This window comes from Gadus macrocephalus, chromosome 15 (assembly GCF_031168955.1).
Source record: "Gadus macrocephalus chromosome 15, ASM3116895v1".
NCBI classification, from domain to species: Eukaryota; Metazoa; Chordata; class Actinopteri; order Gadiformes; family Gadidae; genus Gadus; species Gadus macrocephalus.
The window spans coordinates 12536409-12555394 of record NC_082396.1 but is presented as its reverse complement, the minus strand read 5'-3'; the positions used below and the strand labels follow the sequence as shown (position 1 = coordinate 12555394).

At 49.1% G+C, this 18986-nt stretch overlaps 1 protein-coding gene across 4 annotated transcripts in view; it reads left to right on the top strand.

The window, feature by feature from the left end:
- The window catches only part of LOC132473428 (inositol polyphosphate-5-phosphatase A), a 41666-nt gene that overhangs the window by 2844 nt on the left and 19836 nt on the right, over positions 1-18986 (top strand). For all 4 annotated transcript variants that reach the window (XM_060073554.1, XM_060073551.1, XM_060073553.1 and 1 more), the window contains exons 2-3: positions 13914-14009; positions 14800-14874. In XM_060073554.1, coding sequence (XP_059929537.1) covers positions 13935-14009; positions 14800-14874 — 150 coding nt within the window. In that variant the 5' untranslated portion in view covers positions 13914-13934. The remainder of the gene's footprint in view (positions 1-13913; positions 14010-14799; positions 14875-18986) is intronic.

Sequence of the window (18986 nt, the reverse complement as noted above, 5' to 3'; positions counted from 1 at the left end):
GATGCTTTATGATGCCGTTAAGAAAATATCATGTTGGAAACGCTCCCAGGGCATATTTCAGTAACTGTGGGTACAAATAGTAAGTCATGTAATTTTGTGTCCTGGGCACTTTAACTGCCCCCCCCCCCCCCCCCCCCCCCCCGTAAGTACACATTGGCAGAGGACCCATGGGTGGCTGCAAAGGACAAAAAGCAGCCAATTGGGTGCCTCGGGATGCTCTTGTAGTCATCTCCTTGCTCAATGGCAATGAGTAAACTAGATGACTTTCTCCCTTACATCCCCCCACACACACCTCCTTATCACACCAGGGTAGGTAAGCACTCACCCTCTGCTTGTCCCGGCCACTCTGAAATGTTGTTTGAGTGGAGCCAGGGGTCGTGACCCCTTCTACCAGGGATGTGTAAGGCCTGCATCAGTGTGTGTCCGTCTCTACCCCTCTCCCTCCCCCCCCCCCCCCCTCCTGCTCTTTTCTTATGCACCTTGGCCACACACACACACACAGGAACACACACACACACACTGGAACACATACACACACACAGGCACACACCCACACACACACAGGCACACACACACAGGCACACTCACTCACAGGGACCAATTTGTTCAGCCACATGTATCTGATTGATTTTCCCTGAGGGGTGTGGCAGCAACGTAGGGGGGCTCTTTAGACTAAAGAAAACCCCAGGAAGTTAGAGCTGTGGGCTATGAAGCAATACACAACAGATCCTCACACACACACACACGCATGCATGCATGCACACACACACACACACACACACACACACACACACACACACACACACACACACACACACACACACACACACACACACACACACACACACACACACACACCACTTAAAAGACAGTAGGTTCTTCATCAAACATTGCTTATGTAAGATGCCACAAAAGTGAAGCCTTCCATAAAATGTTTCCATCTATCCCCCGCCCCATGTCTGTTATAGCGCTGCTAAAAAAGCAACAAACAAATGGGCTTGTAACCGTGGCGCTAACCCCGCGGACCGGCTAGCAGTTTTAAACCCTTTAATGACAATTAATGTCAGCAGGACAATTAGTGCACGTCCGCCGAAGTGCTTAGCTGGAGCTTGAGGGCCGAGGTGGATCGATCTCCCATGCTTATCTGAAGATTGATTCAGACACGCAGAGCGAGAGGGAGCGTGGGGGGGAGAGAGAGAGAGAGAGAGCACAAGCATCTCGTTCTCACTTGCTCTCCCTCGCGTTTGTTTTTCTCCGCTCGCTCTTCATCTTTTCATTTTCACATTTATCTCTGTAGTCGATTTCCTTATTATTTTTTGCACATGGCTTGATAAGCATATATTGAGCGCTGGTTTACGTCACTGTTTCGGTTCCGTTTATTTCCCCTTTTTTCCGGTTGGACATTCCTTCAGACCTTTGGTAAGTCCCTGTCGCTGCAGCTGCACACGCATGTATTGTAGGACCACGCTACCGCCCCCCCCCCCCCCCCCCCCCCCATTTCCGCCCCGGCCGTTTTGGGTGACTGGTCGGCAAGGAGCGGCCTCACATCTCACCCACCGTGCCTTGACGTCTGGGCCGCCGGGTCCTCAATGGACGTCCAGGCGCCGCGCATTGACCTGCACACGCACGCTAGAGGGAGGTGGGCTCGGGATCGAAAGGTGGGCGGGGCTAGTATTAGGGGTGGAGGGATGGGATAGGGCGGTGGGGTGGGGTGGGGGTGGGGGTTATTGTCCCCGTGAGGGTGGATACAGGTGGCAAATTCCTGGGATGGTTGCGCGTCAGGATCAGTAACCAAAGGACTCGCACCCCCACCACCACCTCCTTTCCATCCCACCCTCCTTCCTGCCCAGGGCTACCCCATTAATTGTGACCGACAGAGGGAGTTGGCTTCAATTGACCCCCATTCAGCGGTCCTTTGACTGCCGGACAAAGGACACAGCCACGTGGAGACTAATGCCTGGGCTGAGCTGCCTAGAGGTGGTCCGGACCCCGCCGAAAAAGTACCCCGCTCCCCTCTCTTCCTTCCCAGTGGTTCACAGGCTCTGTCTGGGGCCGGGCCCTGCCGCCCGAGAGGTGCGGCCCGGAGCCAGCGAGGGAGGCAGGTGTGGCTGGTCCCAGACTAGGATCTGCTCAGGCTTAGGACGGGGAGGGAACAGAAGAAGGTGGGCGTGGGAGGCGGTGTAGTCAACCAAGGAGCAATGGCTCGGGTGTGTGAAAACGGAGACACCTTTTGATATGGGGTGGCCACCCATCCAGGGGTTTTCCTGAGCCTTGTGTCCTTGATTTTGATCCATTGATCTTGAGGATGAATAGTATACCTTTTTATTTATTTTTGTATTAATGTTAATTCAACATAGGGTGACTATCACTTTCTTTGCAGGTGTGACCCATACAGTCAGGGACGTGTGTTACATGATTAGCACTATTTATTTGCATTCAGCCATTGAGTGTCCGGGCCTTTTACTTGATTGAGGACGAGACCCCACTCACAAACGGGCCAAGAAAACAGCAAGCCAACTGTCATGTAAAGTTGTATTTTTTTGTTGTGGTCAATAAACCTGTTCCTGTAGGAGTTTGAACCCGCTGCTTTTTAATCAGGGCTCCCACACGAGAAGACACATTTACAAGATTGTATTTCCATAAAATCGTATTAGTATTTATTCATTATATCGAAAAATAGCCACCACACCACCAACACGACCTACGTGTTGACGTCTGTCTGAGGCAGGTGGAAGACGCTGGGCTGTTGGAAGGTGTGTGTGTGTGTGTGTGTGTGTGTGTGTGTGTGTGTGTGTGTGTGTGTGTGTGTGTGTGTGTGTGTGTGTGTGTGTGTGTGTGTGTGTGTGTGTGTGTGTGAGATTGTGCCCTGGGCATGGTGTGTGTGTGTGTGGGCGTGCGCATGCGTGCCCGCGTTCCCGCGGAGGTCGCAGGTGGTCGTGAATCAGCAGCAGGGCTGACATGCCCGAGGCGCCGTGCCTGGACTCTTAGTATATTTAAAATCCCTCCTAATTAAACGTAATAGAATGTAAATTTAATATCTGCAGAGATTGTGTGGCGCGGGGCCGGGCGGCCGGCCGGCTCCAATTTAAGGATTGATGGGGGGCCGGCGGGGGGGTTAATTGCTGACTTGATCTACTGTCCCCTTGACACGACGCGGGGCTCTTTTAATTGGAGCCCGTCCGGGGCTTTCATTAAGCTAGCTGCCCCCTCGCTGCTCCGGCCGGCGCAGAGTGCTCGCGTCCCGGGCCCGTGCTTTTAGAGCAGCGCCCCCTATCTGCGAGCGGAGGCGGAGGGAGATTGCGAGGGAGAGGCGGCGGGCGGGCGGGTGGGCGGGCGGGTGGTTGGCTGGGACGGGGGCCAGGCATCAATCTTACCCCCTTTGTCCCCTGTCCTTTCTCTTGCTTGAGCAGCATGAAATTAAAGGTGGGGCCCAGGACTAGCCCCACTCCTAATGAACGCTGTAAAGCGCTCAGTAATGACAAGGCAGAGTGATAGATATTTCATTTTTCACACGGGCTCGCAGCACACGCCCCATGCCAGTAGGAATAGAGTATCCAGGCGCAGGCTTTGCGCTCCCCATCTCTCCGTCCATGCAGTATGTAGTACCTCTGCATTAAAGGCTGGCTTACCCTGGTGTTGTGGACACTATACGTGCACCAGTATATTCTATGTGCGCGTGGATGGCGATATTTTCTTTTTCACCGTTGGAACATGTTTTATGTATTGCTTATGTGTAATGTGCAATACGGTTTAAGTTCATGTACCATGTTTCTTTATCCTAGAACCTTTTTGTGACTGAATTATGTACAGCACGATACATGATCTGCAGTACATTTGAGATCCTGCAGGCTGAAAGGTCTTATTTATAAAGACACTAAATCCCTGTGATGCATTGGCTGTCTAATATAATCTGAATTTCCTCTGCAAAAAAATCTGTAATTCTGGCAGGACATAAATATATTAAATATTTCTGGAATGTCTTTGCTACGCCAAAAGTTAAGACAATATACCAAGAAGATTAGCAGTAGCTAGTGTGTCCTTTCCGAGCCAATGGCAGGCAAACCATTTCCCATAGTGACGGGGAAGGGGGAAATATATTTTTCCCTTTTTATCCCAGCTTTGAATAGCATGTGTGCAGCTATAAATCAAAAGGCGGCGGTGTAATTAAGTGTACACTACATTAGTCAGGCTAATTAATTCTGGGGCCCATCCATCTATTAACCAGTGGGCTAGCACTGATTGGGCCCCTGTTCCAAGGGACCCTCCACGCTGGGGACTATGACCTTGTTTGGCTTCCAGCATCCTGGTGGACACACACACACACACACACACACACATACACATACACATACACATACACACACACACACACACACACCTTGATCAACAGTCCAAAAATTCCTATCGAAATTAAAGATTTAAATGTTCGGGTCCCATTGAGACGCTATTCATTTAAAAATGTCCACCTTTTCACAAACAGGTGAGATTCAGTTCACGGCTGTGCATTTGAATGGCAGTGGGCTTTGCCTGTGATTAACCCATATATATGGAGTCACGGATGGACTCTGGCCGCCCCGCTGTTTGCCCTGGGCCAGTGTATCGCCTGCTACCCCAGAGAGTCCCTGACAGAGATGTTTCCCGACAATACAATAAAGGCATATTATCTCACTTAGGGAGGCCAATCTATCACAATGAGGCCCCATTATACCAGAGATAACCCATCTCGATATAGAGGGGAGACTATTCCCTCCGGACAACAGCGCCTGTTCTCTACCCCTCTCTGTTTGCTCTGTATGCTAATGAAGTGAGAGAGATGGAAAACGGAAAGATACAGAGAGAGAGAGAGAGAGAGAGAGAGAGAGAGAGAGAGAGAGAGAGAGAGACAGTGCACCAATGAGGGGCGTAAACACACGACGCGCGGCTTTGATCGGAGCGCTGCCCGTATAATTAAAGCTCTGACCAAACGAGGAACAAGCCATGTCTCCATTAACAACAGGCCGTTTGAGCCCGCGCCCGGCCGCCCTCGCCATCGCTATTGTGAGCGGGACGGAGCGGGGGGGTGGGCAGCTGGACACGCCATGCCAGCGGTAGCGTGGCGTGACCCGTCCAAACCAGGCTCTGACGATGACCTCAGAGCCTGGCACAAGACGGCGCCTACCAGGGAGGGGGGGCACTGAGTTCTCGCACCCTGACCCACACTTGACGCACTTCTCCCTCTGACTGAGCTATAGAGCTGATGTGTTCAGCGTTCAGATGATGCTGAGGTCCAGGACGCATGGAGGAGTCCGGTGCCCTTCTTGGACTTAGTCAACACCGGATACTTTTGGGAGAATATTATCATTCCTCTACGTTCAACCCATCCACTACCTCTCTTATTCTTTTCCTCTTCCTCCCTTTCTCACAATCGCTCAAGTTTCTGTTAATAACTGCGACTGCACAAGGCAACTTTTGAAGGCACCGTGAGCAAGTGATCGCAGGTGTCTGTGTGTGCGTGTGCACTTGCAAGCATTAGACTACCCAACCTTTATTTAAAATCCGAACAAGCAACTTGTGTATTTGTCTTGTAGTCCTGTAGACATCGACATTATTCCCTTCTTAATATTGTAATGTGGGATCTCATTTGTAATCATAATCCGATCAGTCTGGCATCCCACACTCAAATTCAGAGTGATATTAAATCTTTGGGTCAGTGTTTTTCCTTTTTTGGAAGCCGCTCAATTTTTCCTATAAATGATGAATGATCGACTCGGGCTCCAAGTCAATAACATTTGTTTGTCTCTTGCAATTTTCTCAATTGATGCTTCCCCTCCCCCTCCATTCTCTGAGTCAGAGTGGAGCTGAGAGCCCAAGTAAAAACGCAACTCATAACGATCGTAAGAAGAAGAGAAACAACAGCGAGGAAGTCGAGTAATGATAACCGTGGTTTCTTCATGTTGATGTAGTGCAGAAGAATGGAGGCACCCCCAGTGAAGGATAGGCGATTCTTTGTGACTGGCACTGAGGGCCTTGCTTCGTATGATGTCAGTCCCAACTCGGCTAATACAGTCCCCTGTCCATGGGGCAGCACAATAACTGTTTTTGATTTTCCCTTACTTGGGGGAGGGGAGAGGCATGGGTGTCTTAGGTCTATGGTGGTTGCATAAGGGTTATTCGGACAGACACCCTGAAACAGATTCACAGGCCCGCGTACATACAAGCACGCTCTCACACTCGCGCGCACACACACACACACACACACCACTTTCATCACCACTAACACATTGGTGTCTCCATGTCCTTGGCAATAGTTGCCTGGAAGTCTCCTACACCACACGGTGTTGAAGAAGCCCTCCGCAAGCAAGGACATTCCTCTTTGCCCCTTCCCCGTGCCGCAAACAACATATTGAAATTCCGTCGCATTATATACATTCGGTTCAAAAGCAAAGGACACAAATAGGTCGTCGCTGCGCCGAGGAGTTGATTCATGAAGATGGAAATAAGAGACAAAAAAAAAAGGAAAAAGGGCCAGTAATATGGCGTGGTAGTTTACAACTCATTGTGAGTGTTGGTGAGGTGATGATTTAAGTGGCCCGGCCCCACTGGCTTCTTGTACGCGCTGCGGCGTCGCAGGGTTACAGAGTGATGTCCTTCAGCACAATGGGCCGTTGTAACGCAGCTGTAAAAGCCCCACGTTGGCACCGCCGGCTCTTAAACAACTCTGCCTTCACAAATTAAGAGTCTCTGGGCTTCATTCAAGCCTTCATTCAAGCCCCCCCCCCCAAAAAAGATCCCATCATATTTAAGAGGGGGGCCTATTAAGTGGCACATTGAGAATTCATTGCACCACCCCTAGTCTCACACACACACACACACACACACACACACACACACACACACACACACACACACACACACACACACACACACACGATTTATCTACGGCGGCCATATTGCTAGGGGGCCCTTTCAGCAGGAGTGGCTCCTCTTTTTGTCTTAGAGGAGCCCTGAAACAAAGCTGCTGCGGGGCCCCGGGCCCTCCCCTCCTCCGGGGGGGGGGGCGTGGTGAGCGCCGGGGCCGGCCTAACATCTGTTTGTGTCCAGCGCCAGGCGGGTCCGGAGCACGGCGCGCCTCGGCGGGCCCCTTCTCCTCTCCCCGGGGGTCTTTGTTCCTCCATTTCATGCTATCAGAGCGGCAGCATGTTTTCCTGCACGGAGCTGTCAGCGACATAAAGGGCCCCGCACCGGGGTCACAACAAGAGGGATGGCCATGAAAAATTGGTAAAATGTCCCACAAAGCCCACCCACCGGATGGTTGCCTAGCGCCCTGTGGTGGGGTGTCAAGACCCACCAAACCAACCCGTCCCACCCCACCCGCCACTGCCTCCCCGCAAACACCTTCCTATTTCCAGCCCCCTTTCCCCCTTTTACTGAATTATACTCCCTCCCACTCTGCCTCTGTCTGTCTCTCTCTACCCCCTCCCCCCTCCCCTTTAACCCAGTGAGGTGGACCAGCACATCGTTTAGATGAAATGGTGCAAACTAATTAAAAGATGGTGCTCCGAATGAATCAGTGTTGTTTTGTGTGTGCTGAGGGTTTTGTGGCTCCCCCTCCCTCCACACCTCTTCCCTCACACTGGGCTGGAAGGAAGAGGGCAGGTCCGTATTTGGTCACCTTCCTGCCCGGACATTGATCCCAGGACACTGTGGCGCTAACAATTCGGTTGCTAAATTAAAAAAAGAGGGAAAACAGTGGGAAACGTTTTTATTTGCTGGAACGTCCACACTTTCGGATCGGAATTGAGCTAGTGTTTTTAGTGTTTTTGTTTTTATCCCTCTTGTTAGTGTTTTGTTGGTTGTTTTTACTTACAATGTATATCAAGATAATTGCAGACGATTGTGGTTCCAAAGTGCAGCAGCGCGCTTCTGCCTCTCTAAGCAGCCACAGAATTAGAGCTTCATTAATTTGTTTGGTCTGGGCCTCAATCGAACAGCGAGGTAATGAATCCCATCGGCTCTGCGTTTTTATTGGACCACCCGTGCTAAATACCAATCACCAATCGTTTCCGTGATGTCCTCTAATTGACTCGGCAACTGCATATTTCCTAACCCTCGCCGGCTGTTTCCTCCCTATTGATTTTCCCCGGCGAGCGCTATAGTGGAATAACTAAATTAAAAAGGGACTTAATGCTTTTTAAGTGCTTAGTAAGTGTTTGTACCCTATCAATAGCTGTCCCATTGGCAGTTTTTAATGTTAAATAATCATTGCTTGCTGGTTAGATTCAGGTTTGTGTTCCCATTAAGAGGATGAATGTTCTCCCCCCCCCCCCCCACCCCCTAAGCCCTGATGTGAGAAACACGCCAGTGGCCACTGCGTTTGCGTCCCATCGCTCGCCCCCAGAAGGCCTGCCTTTCAGGAACACAACAAGCGTTCACTAATAACATTCAAATGAATGCCACATTAAGGGGACCGTAGAGTGGGCTGATTGTATGGCCCTTATTGAGGAGGTAAGAGAAGCCGCTACGTTAAACAGCCATGCCGGCATCTGCCGCCACTGGTTTCTCAGTGTGCTTTTTTGTGTTTTTTTCTTCTTTTTGGTGATTTAAATTGGCAGGGGAGGGTTGACTCTGATGAGATCTGTCATGGGCTCTCTTTGTACAGGTGGCAGTAATGTTGCAGGACAATGTCCCCCATCTCTTGGGGCCTTAATGCGCCTAGCCTGCAGCCCACCCTCCTTTTACTACCACTACCTTACACACACACACACACACACACACACACACACACACACACACACACACACACACACACACACACACACACACACACACACACACACACACACACACACACACACACAATGAAGCATCTGGTGGCCTTTTTCCTGTTCGAGTTGACTCTTTCCATGGACATTGTGTCTGCAAGTGTGTGTCTTGGTGTGTGTGTCTGTGCATGCACGGAAAGCTGGAGATCAGCAGGTTTTTCTTTTCTTTTTTTACTCCATTTGACTTCAACGCCGACAAAGTTCTGGATCAAATCTTTGAATAAACATTGAGTGTGTGTCTTATTGTATGCCGCTGGGGAGGAGTTATCAAAATCTTTTTGAGGACAATTGTATGTGTTTGGTTGTGTTTCTAATGAGCCTATGTGTCTATGCATGTGCATATATCTGTGTGGGTTGTTGAATGGAGGGCCACTTGCCTGTGTGTGTGTGTGTGTGTGTGTGTGTGTGTGTGTGTGTGTGTGTGTGCGTACCCCCCAGTAGCGGCAGGTCGCGGGGGTCAAAGTGATGAATTTTTATGGGCCTGTTCCCTTGTGTTTCAGCTCTGCGCGCTGCACCGCCTCTCAAAGACGACCATGCAGGGCAATTTGTCCGCATGGATCCCTGTAGAATGGCCTGCAAAGAGGCTAAATACCAAGGGGGGAGAACACACACACACACACACACACAAAATATACATTCACTCTGGCTGCCTCTCACACTGACACACTCACACCCCTCGGCCCTGTTGTCCCGGATGATTTGTGGCCTGTCCATTATCCATTTGGGGGCACAAATACTTTTTTGGGGCGGGGGTCCTATAGGTAGAAGGAATGGCAGCACTCAATGCACCTTATTGTATTCTGAGAAGTTTCCCAGATGTTTCTTATGCACGAGATAAATAGGGGCCATTATCGTCCAACCCCGCACGCCCCTTTTACCTCTCCGGGCCGAGTCGTGGAGCCGGACCCCCTACCACGAACACTACCGCCTCCACCACCACCACCACCACCATCCCCACCACCATCACCCCACCACAAGCACGCACAGTACCCATGGGGTTCATGGGAAGGGATGGGAGGGTGTGCTGGGTGTGTCAGAGTGCGTTGTCCCGAATGGAGCTGAGGGAGCAGTTGGTCAGTAGTTTGACCCATGAGGAAGAGTTTTAGAGGACGGGTCACACGTCGGCCAACGTTTGCTCATGGCCGCCTGTGAGTTTGTTTGGGGGGCTGTCGTAAACAAGACCGCTTCAATAAGCCCCGAAAAGAAGATGACGACTCTAGTTTAATGCGTCACATGAAGTCAAATCACGTGTTAAAGGATGACTCCTGCCGTTTTACATTTGGAAATGTATGACTTCATGTTGTGATCAGTCGAATGGATTTGTCTATTGTCAATGCCCCCAGGTTTGATCCATGATTGTTCAATGGGAGTCATCATTGTGTGGGGCTCAGCCATCCTTCTCTTCCCCTGTGGCCCCCAGAATCAATCCACAGGGTTGTACCACCAAAAACAAGTCATACCGAGCAGTGCTATATCTCCTCTCCTGCACTCTCTCTTTGTCCAACCTTGTTCTCAGCTCGTATGTCTTCTTCGGCCCAATAGGTATTAACCTGCATGTTTTACATGCCCTCTTGGTTATTATATTGGGCTGGATGTCAGCGTGCTGAGTAGTGGGCTTGGGCAGGGAGCAGGAGGGATGCAAAGCTGATATCCCTCCCCGGGGAGGAAGGATGACTCATTTATCTGGCCGGTACCTGGATGGCAATGGGCCACTCCCGTCTCCCCAGTCCTTTCCAGGGAAATCCTCCTCTGTCTCTGTGGGGGGGGGCCTGATATATTGTTGTCCTTGCAAAAATGACTGCAAAGTCGAGTTTTAATGCTAAAATTAGCAGTACATTATTATATAAAGTATATATTATTTCCAGCAATAGCAGGCTTGGAAATAAACACCACCTGTTTGAATGTTTTGCACTGACTGACCACCAAGCTGAATGAAGCCCTTTGTAACCCCCGTTATGAAACGGGTACAGCCAGTCATCCCATGCGATGTATTAGCTCCTCTCCCTGTGTTGTGCGAATGGCTCGCAGTTTAAGTTTCTTACAGGCCCCTTATGTTGGCCCTATTTGGGCCCTCCGTCTCCATCTGTTTACCAGGCAGGCCCAGTGACAGAAGGCCTGGCTGTTGTGCTGTGTGTGTGTGTGTGTGTGTGTGTGTGTGTGTGTGTGTGTGTGTTTGAATCTTTGCTCTTTGAAGTGGGACAGATTGGTTTAACCTCTGTTCTAAGGGAGCAGCTGGAATAGAGAGCTCTTTTAAACAGCCGCTTCCTCCTTCGACAGTCATGAGATTATCTTCCATTGAAGCGCAAAGCCTGCGCCTTCCACGGCAGCAGCCCCCCTCCACACACACACACACACACACACACACACACACACACACACACACACACACACACACACACACACACACACACACACACACACACACACACACACACTCCTCCCTCTGCAAATAGTCTGCTTGACCTTTGGTCTAAAGCTCTATTACCAAGTCACTTTGTTCAGTAGCCATTATCTACTTCTAAGACCCTTACTGTATCCTGGCCTTATTGGTCCCCACCCTGTCCCAACTACCTCTGTTTCATGTCTGTTTGAGTCCTACTTTATTTCCCCCCCATCCTTCCCTCCCGATTCACATGTTTCCAATGAGGAGGCAATTAGAGTCAAACTAATTATGCTAATTTGATTCAGCACGGTCAATGGCGGCATGTTTTAAAAGTAATGTGCAGGCACTTTGATGGGCCTCTTCCCGTTTTAATCCTCAAATCAATCTTGGCTCGCACATCAGCCACAGCGCTCATTATTACACGGCATGATGCTGTGATTACAGCCCGAGAGCGCCGTAAAAGTTGTGGTCAACAACCCCGCCGTGCGACTCTCTTTAAGTGTATGTGTTTGAGTGTAAGGATTTTGTGTTTTTTTGTCATTTGATTTCCATCAATGCCTTCAACCTGGGCTTTTTTGGTAGTGGTACATATGCATTGGTGCGTTGATAAGGCCTTAGAGTAGCAATCTTGACTATCTCAGTTTTGTTCCCTTTGGCGGCATCTACGGTGAAAGGAACCCGTACAAAGGTGCGGACACAAGTCAGTTGAAGAGCGACATTATCGCTGTAGCTCGGCCATACCATCTCTGGCTGTACAACCACTACTGGTTGATGGCAACCTTCTCACTAACTGGCTGCTGCTTGGGATTTTCCAAGGAATGGAAATGCAAATACAAGTGCAGCCATAGCAATAGTCGGCCATAGACTCAATCATCATTGAGTGACCTCATTCGGCGATAGATAGTGGTGATAAAAATGAAAATCTAGGAGGGTCTTGGAGATTGGCACTTTAAGTACAACTATGAGGCTGCTAACGTGTCACTCTCTGTCTCTCTGTCTCTCTTGCTCTCTCTCTTTGTCTTTCTCTCCCACTCTCTTTCATTCCGTCTCTCTCTCAATCTCGCTATGTCCCCCTGTCTCTCTCTCTCTTTCTCACTGTCTCTCTCAATGTCTCTTGATCAGACTCTCTTTCTCTGTGTAGTGTCTCAGATTAGTTAGTAGAGACTTCTGGGCGAATGGCGGTTTGAGGCCTTGTTTTGGGAGAGGGCTGAAGGGATCTTCCTCAGTGACAGAAAGGAGAGATGTGATCATTGGCGTGCAATCAGCAGACCAGGCATGTAAGACATGCTGATCAGTCAAAGTCAATGAACACGGATCAATCACTCAATCCATCACATGTACACTCTAGCGGTCATCACGCCACCACTAAACCGTTTGCAGGGACACACGGATGCAGGGCAAGGCATCATGCCGCAACTTGTGTTTGAAAGATCAAATGAACGTATATGTCAAACTTGAAACGTTTGACATATACATAAGCATGTTTTAAAAAATCAAAAATTGTTGACAATGAAATGACTTGATTGCGAAATTGTTTCAGAAAAAAAAAAAAGAATAGCGTAAATGTTACTTTTGCGAACTCTGAATTACTGCAGCGCCATCGCTCAGCAAAACCTTGAAACACCACATTGATTAAACATAATAACTGCATTCGATTATAAACAAATTGCTATATTGGGAGATTGTGGTTGAATGAGCAGGACAGAGCAGGACTCCTTGCCAGTGGAGTAGGGGTGCCGTGCTGGTCTCCAGAAGCCCCTCTCCGGGCCCATTCGCTGCACAAAGCTGCTTAAGCACACTTAAGCGCATTAGCATTTGGCTGCCAGGGGGCCATATTGACCCTGCATTTGGAAGGCCTAAATGACTGGAAGATGGAGCGATTTGTTAGGGCTTTAGAAAGTTGCTTTTCAGAGGGAGAGAGAGAGAGAGAGGGAGACACACAGAGAGACAGAGAGAGAAGAGAGAGCGAGTTAGGCAGAGGGGATCTGACGGTCCCTCTGCTCTAGTCTAGGGTAGGGTGTTTGTCCTGATATGCGTTTTATTTTCTTTGTTTTGGTGGGTTTGTGTGTGTGTTCGGGATGGGGGGGGGGGGATGCAGGGCTAATTTGTGACATTTTAGCCCTAAAAGCGACCCTTTATTCCCCCCCCACTGCCCGCCATATTGGCTTGACCCGATTATCTGGTCTGTGCTTTGAATTTCAATCGGGTGGCCCTACCGCTGCCCGGCGGTATGGGAACCAGTGGCTGAAGGATTACCTCATTCAACTGTCCTCAAACACAGATGGTCGAATGTTTAACTAATTGTTAGGGGTCTACAAAGGGGAATTTAACCATGCACACGGCCTGTAGGGTCAGTACATAGACTGGGATAAAGAAGAAGGGGTAGTGGGGCGCGGTGAGGTGGTACTTTGTGGTGCCGGTTCTTTAAAAAAACATTCAGATGCCTCCTGAAGTAGTGCCTGGTGTTACACGGACTAAAGAATCGCCGGCGGTAATGTGCTGCGCCGCGGCCCTCACAATGCACCCCGTGTGTATGTGTGTGTATGTGTGTTTGAACGTACAATTATTTATATCTAACCCCAGCCCGCCCCCCTGTTTGTTTCATTGATGGTGATGAACAAGAAAAGGTTTTGGATATATTTTCCTCCCTCTCACACTATTTTTGACTGAATGTAAATAATGTAATCTCTCTCCCTCCCTCCCTCCCTCCCTCCCTCCCTCCCCTCCAGAGCCTCTGCTCCACTGCCACAATGCAGACGGTCCAGGCCGCTGACACCAATGAAGTCGACAAGCTAATATTCAGAGAAAGCGACAACGACAGGAAGGTACGTTACAACGCCTTCACGCCCTGCGTCGGAGCGCTGGCAGCGGCTCGTGTTCATTACCTCACCTATTACCTCATCATGTAACCAGATGCACCCTGGGACACCGTGAAGCTGTCCGTCAAATGACAGCTGATGTACGGTTTCACATAAATCCTCTTACTTCACAAAGATGTATAATGAAAGCTCAGATAATAATACTGATTAGATTATTCATGAAAAATCTGTTTCCATAAAACTTGAATTATTAAATGATCCAGGTTTATAGATAATACAATTTTATGTACATATATATATATATATATATATATATATATATATAAAGATGGGTAGATAATATTATATGATAATTTATGCATAAAATGTGTTAATATCATCAACATTAATAAGATTATGACATTATTGCAACATTTTCTCCCCCATGCCAGAAAAACGTGAATTCTACCATCAAGCCAAAGTGAAATCACCCCATTAGACTTTTACCTGATCTACCCTGATAGATAATGTAATAAAGTATTTAATCTCAGATGTGGTTATTCTCTGATCACCAATGCGGCACAGCGCAGTTCATTACGGCTACATTAATTAATTCAATAACCATTCATTCAATGTCCATTAATTGAATGTTCATTAGTTCCTACATGTGGTTCGCTTTGCATAGCAATTAACAAGAGCACTGCCTCTCTCTCTCTCTCTTTCTCTCGTTCTTTCCTTCTCTCGCGCTCTCTTTCTTTCTTTCTTTCTTTCTTTCTTTTCTTTCTCCCCCCCCCCCCCCCCCCCCCACTGTTTCTAGGTTGTTCTCGAACTTGAAAAGAAGCTTTTTAAATATGCCAACCAGGATGTTTTCCGGGAAAACAATGGGACCTCGGTAAGTCACGCCATTAGTTTATTTATTTTATTACACCTCAACCTCTCTGACCCCGACGCCTACCCAACCACTGGCCTCACCTTGTTCTATAAGTCTGTACTTTACTTAGTCCTCAGTGCACCAGCCACTGACCTCCCCGTGTTGTTTTACACGTGTCGGTGTATACTGTACTGAGTCCTCAGTGCACCAGCCACTGACCTACCCTTTGTGTCTTACATATGTCATTGTATACCTTACTGATTCCTCAGTGCACCCAAACACTGACCTACCCTTGTTGTTTTATTAGTGTCTGTTTATCAACCAACCGCACAAGGGGTTGAAGCAATCAGTGATTAAACTGCAAAACAAAACTCAAACCAAAATACCAATAACAACACTAAACGGACGAGACCTGAGCACTGGGAAATAGGACGACGGCACAAATCATTCTGTATGACGGGGGGTGTAAAAAGGAGGAAATATATATGACAAGCAGAATTTATAAGAATTGGAAAATGCTTAGCAAAATGGTGGTGTGCGGGCTGATGTGCTGTATATCAACATGGCTGTAGGTGACTCAGGAGGAGGCTGAGACGGGGAGGAGGGGGGGGGGTTTGCAGGTGTGGTGTAGTGGTGGGGGGGGGGTGTTGGTGGCGGTGTCAGTCCCCCATGCCGACACGCAGACATGATGGATGACATAATGGGGATACGGGAGATAATCTGATGGTCATGGTCTAGTTAAACACACCGTGTTATGATCCTTATAAAACAAACTACCTTTCCAAAAGGATAAATGTCCCCCAACGCGCCTCTCTCCCTCTGCTCCTTCTCCTCCACTGGCCACCGCGACAGAGAAGAGAGGGAGAGAGAGGGCGGGAGAGAGAGAGAGGAAGGGAGGAAGGGAGGGAGGGAGGGAGAAAGGGGGAGGGAGAAAGAGAGAGAGGGGGGGAGGGAGGGAGAAAGAGAGAGAGAGGGGGGAGGGAGAAAGAGGGGGAGAGAGAGAGAGGGAGAGAGAGCCAGAGACGTCGAGAGCGGAAGGAGAGTGAGAAAGAGGGAGAGAAGGAGGGAGAGAGAAAAATCCATGGCATCCTTCGTCAACCGCTAGACTTGTACCGGCTTGACAGAAATTTAATTCGAGGCAGCTCTTGAAAATAATTATTGTATTTTGAGGGGAGTAATCATTGGCTGGGACATGATTGAATGTGTCCATGCCTATTGACTTTTGCGATGATTAATAGGTTTGTTTAGTCGATATTCCCATCGAAATTGTATAATTAATAATCCCCGGCGCTGTCACTGCACGGCGATGGAGAGCCCTGATGAGTATTTGGGAAGATTAAATTTCCTCCGACCCGCCCGTGGTGTCGGGGGGGGGGGGGGGGGGAGGAGAGAGATGCTGTGTGTGTGTGTGTGTGTGTGTGTGTGTGTGTGTGTGTGTGTGTGTGTGTGTGTGTGTGTGTGTGTGTGTGTGTGTGTGTGTGTGTGTGTGTGTGTGTGTGTGTGATGCTGTGTGTGTGTGTGTGTGTGTGTGATGCTGTGTGTACAAACAAGAGCACATACATGGTGTGTCTGTCTACACTGATTGCCTATCTACAGATGCACAACACGGACACCACATTTCTTTTTTTGCCGTCTGTCTGGCAGCACACGCACACGTAGATACACACTCACGCAGACACACACACACACACGCGCCGGGGCCTGTCCCCTCCTCTGTCATTGATTTTGTTTCAGAATCTCTTTATTGTAACTTTATCAGTGGCACGTGGCCAGATGGGGAGAGTGTGTGTGTGTGTGTGTGTGTGTGTGTGTGTGTGCGTGCGTGGAGGGGGTTGTTGGTGCACTGCATTTGCAGCTTGTTGTGGGGCTCCTACAAGCCAGTGATGAACTCGTTCTGTCTGGCGCACGGCCCTCCTTGAGATGCTTGCAGCATGCGGCGGCGCATCGCTCACAGCCCCCCTCGGATATAAAAAAACCTCAAGAGGAAATAGAATGGAGGACGGATGCAGGGTGGGTAAATAATGGAATAACAGACCATTTCTCTCTCTCTCTCTCTCTCTCTCGCTCTCTGTGTGTGTGTGTGTGTGTGTGTGTGTGTGTGTGTGTGTGTGTGTGTGTGTGTGTGTGTGTGTGTGTGTGTGTGTGTGTGTGTGTGTGTGTGTGTGTGTGTGTGTGTGTGTGTGTGTGTGTGTGTGTGTGTGTGTGTGTGTGTGTGCGCGCGCGCAAGTTGTTAAGTAGCAGGTAGCAACACGCATCTTGCTAAATAAAAGCCGACCCACACACTCAGGAAGTGGCTGAGCCTCAGGGAGTGAAGCTGGGGGTCAGGTGTTCTGGGGAGATGTGGCGATCATTAACACAGAGGTTCTCCTCCTACTGCCGGTGTTCACACCAGTCCCACTGTGAATAGTGTTCATTTGAGTGGTCAATAAGTGGGGGCGGGGGGGGGGGGGAATAATGTAGATTTAGAATAATGTCGCATTTATTCAGATGAGGCCACGTTTGTTTCCCAACAGTCTGCCAACCCCCCCATCCCCTCCCACACACACACATACATGCACACACACTTTGAAAATCTCTCTCCCTCTCGCCCAACCCCTCCAGTGACAGTTTATCGCTCCTCTGCACAAAATAATGAAGATCTCATAAAAAAAAAAGAAGAAAAAATATGGCCGCAGTGCAATGAAAGCCAAGTGTGCGGTGTAAAAATCAAATTAAATGACCTCTCACCCCGGCATTTATTGATGGCTTTTAATGGCAGCAGGTGTTGTCACCCAGGATATTTGACAACGCGTAAATCAAAGCACAATTACGGCCAGTGGACAAACTGCCAGGGGGGGAGGGGGGAGGGCAGTCATGGGGGACAGAGACCTTCCCTCTCTAATGCACACACACAAACACACACACACATAGGCACACACACAAATACATGTACTAATACACATGCTTTCAAGCGGACTTGGTACGTCATCATGTTCTACACTTATTGAAGTAAGTCCATTTCAGCAAAGTCAGTTATTTATTTTTTTACCACATTATTCTCATTTTTTCATCTCCCCCCGCCCCCCCCCCCCCCCCTCCTCTTGTGTCATGATCTGGAAAACACACACACATCACACACACATCCAAGGTCATATTTAACTGACAAACTACCAATGCCTTTACAATGTCAGGAGGCCTTGAAACAATATAAATGTGTGCGTGTGCGTGTGCGTGTGTGTGTTTTCCTTTCACACCACTGACCTATCGGACCAGCGAGTCATTATGCTTAATTGACCTGGGATGAAATGTAGTGTGAAATTTCCAGTCACTTAAATGAATTACTCAACATTCACTTAAAGCAAGCGGGCACTTACACAACACACACATGCACACGCACACACACAGATGGCCCACAAGGGAAACACACGCACACACACTCAGCCCTGCATTGCTTCCCTGCTATTGTCCGGGAAGGAAAGCTGTCCAACGCTTAAAGTTTTAGAGCTAGTTTTAGGCCTTCGCAAACAAATCCAATGTCACACATAAAAACACAATGATGGATGCATTTGAGTGCACATGCACACATACGCACAAAAAAACGCACCGCAAATTCCACCCCATAGAAAGAAAGCAATGTTTTTTGTTGTGAAAAGCGTGCACAGCGTTCTCACGACCATGCCAGGCATAGTACAAACTTGTCATGCTTGACTCTGTGTGTGTCTCAGTCCACTCAACCCCATCCCCCCCACACACACCACCCCACTCATCCACACACACGCCCTCTCTCTCACACACGCACGCACACACACACGGCCGTGCACACTCTCGCGGCGGTGTGCGGCAGGCCGGGAGAGATGGGCTGTACAGTGGAGCGTGCGGCGCATCCTCTTCCTCTCCATCCCTCATCCACAGTGTGTGAGCCCCTCTCCCCGTGACCCCCCGGCCGCGTGTGAGTTTGATGAATGCGCCACATCTGCCCTTCCGAACCGCCACCAGCGCCGTGTCTGGGAGCGCCACCAATGGCTGCTTTTTATTTATTACAATTTGTATTCATACTTTTTTATGTTTTTTTTCCCAATGACGTGGACGCCGAGGAGAATTGCAAGTCTTGAGTGGAAAAAAACAGAAACGCCAACGTCGGGAAGAGTGTTTGT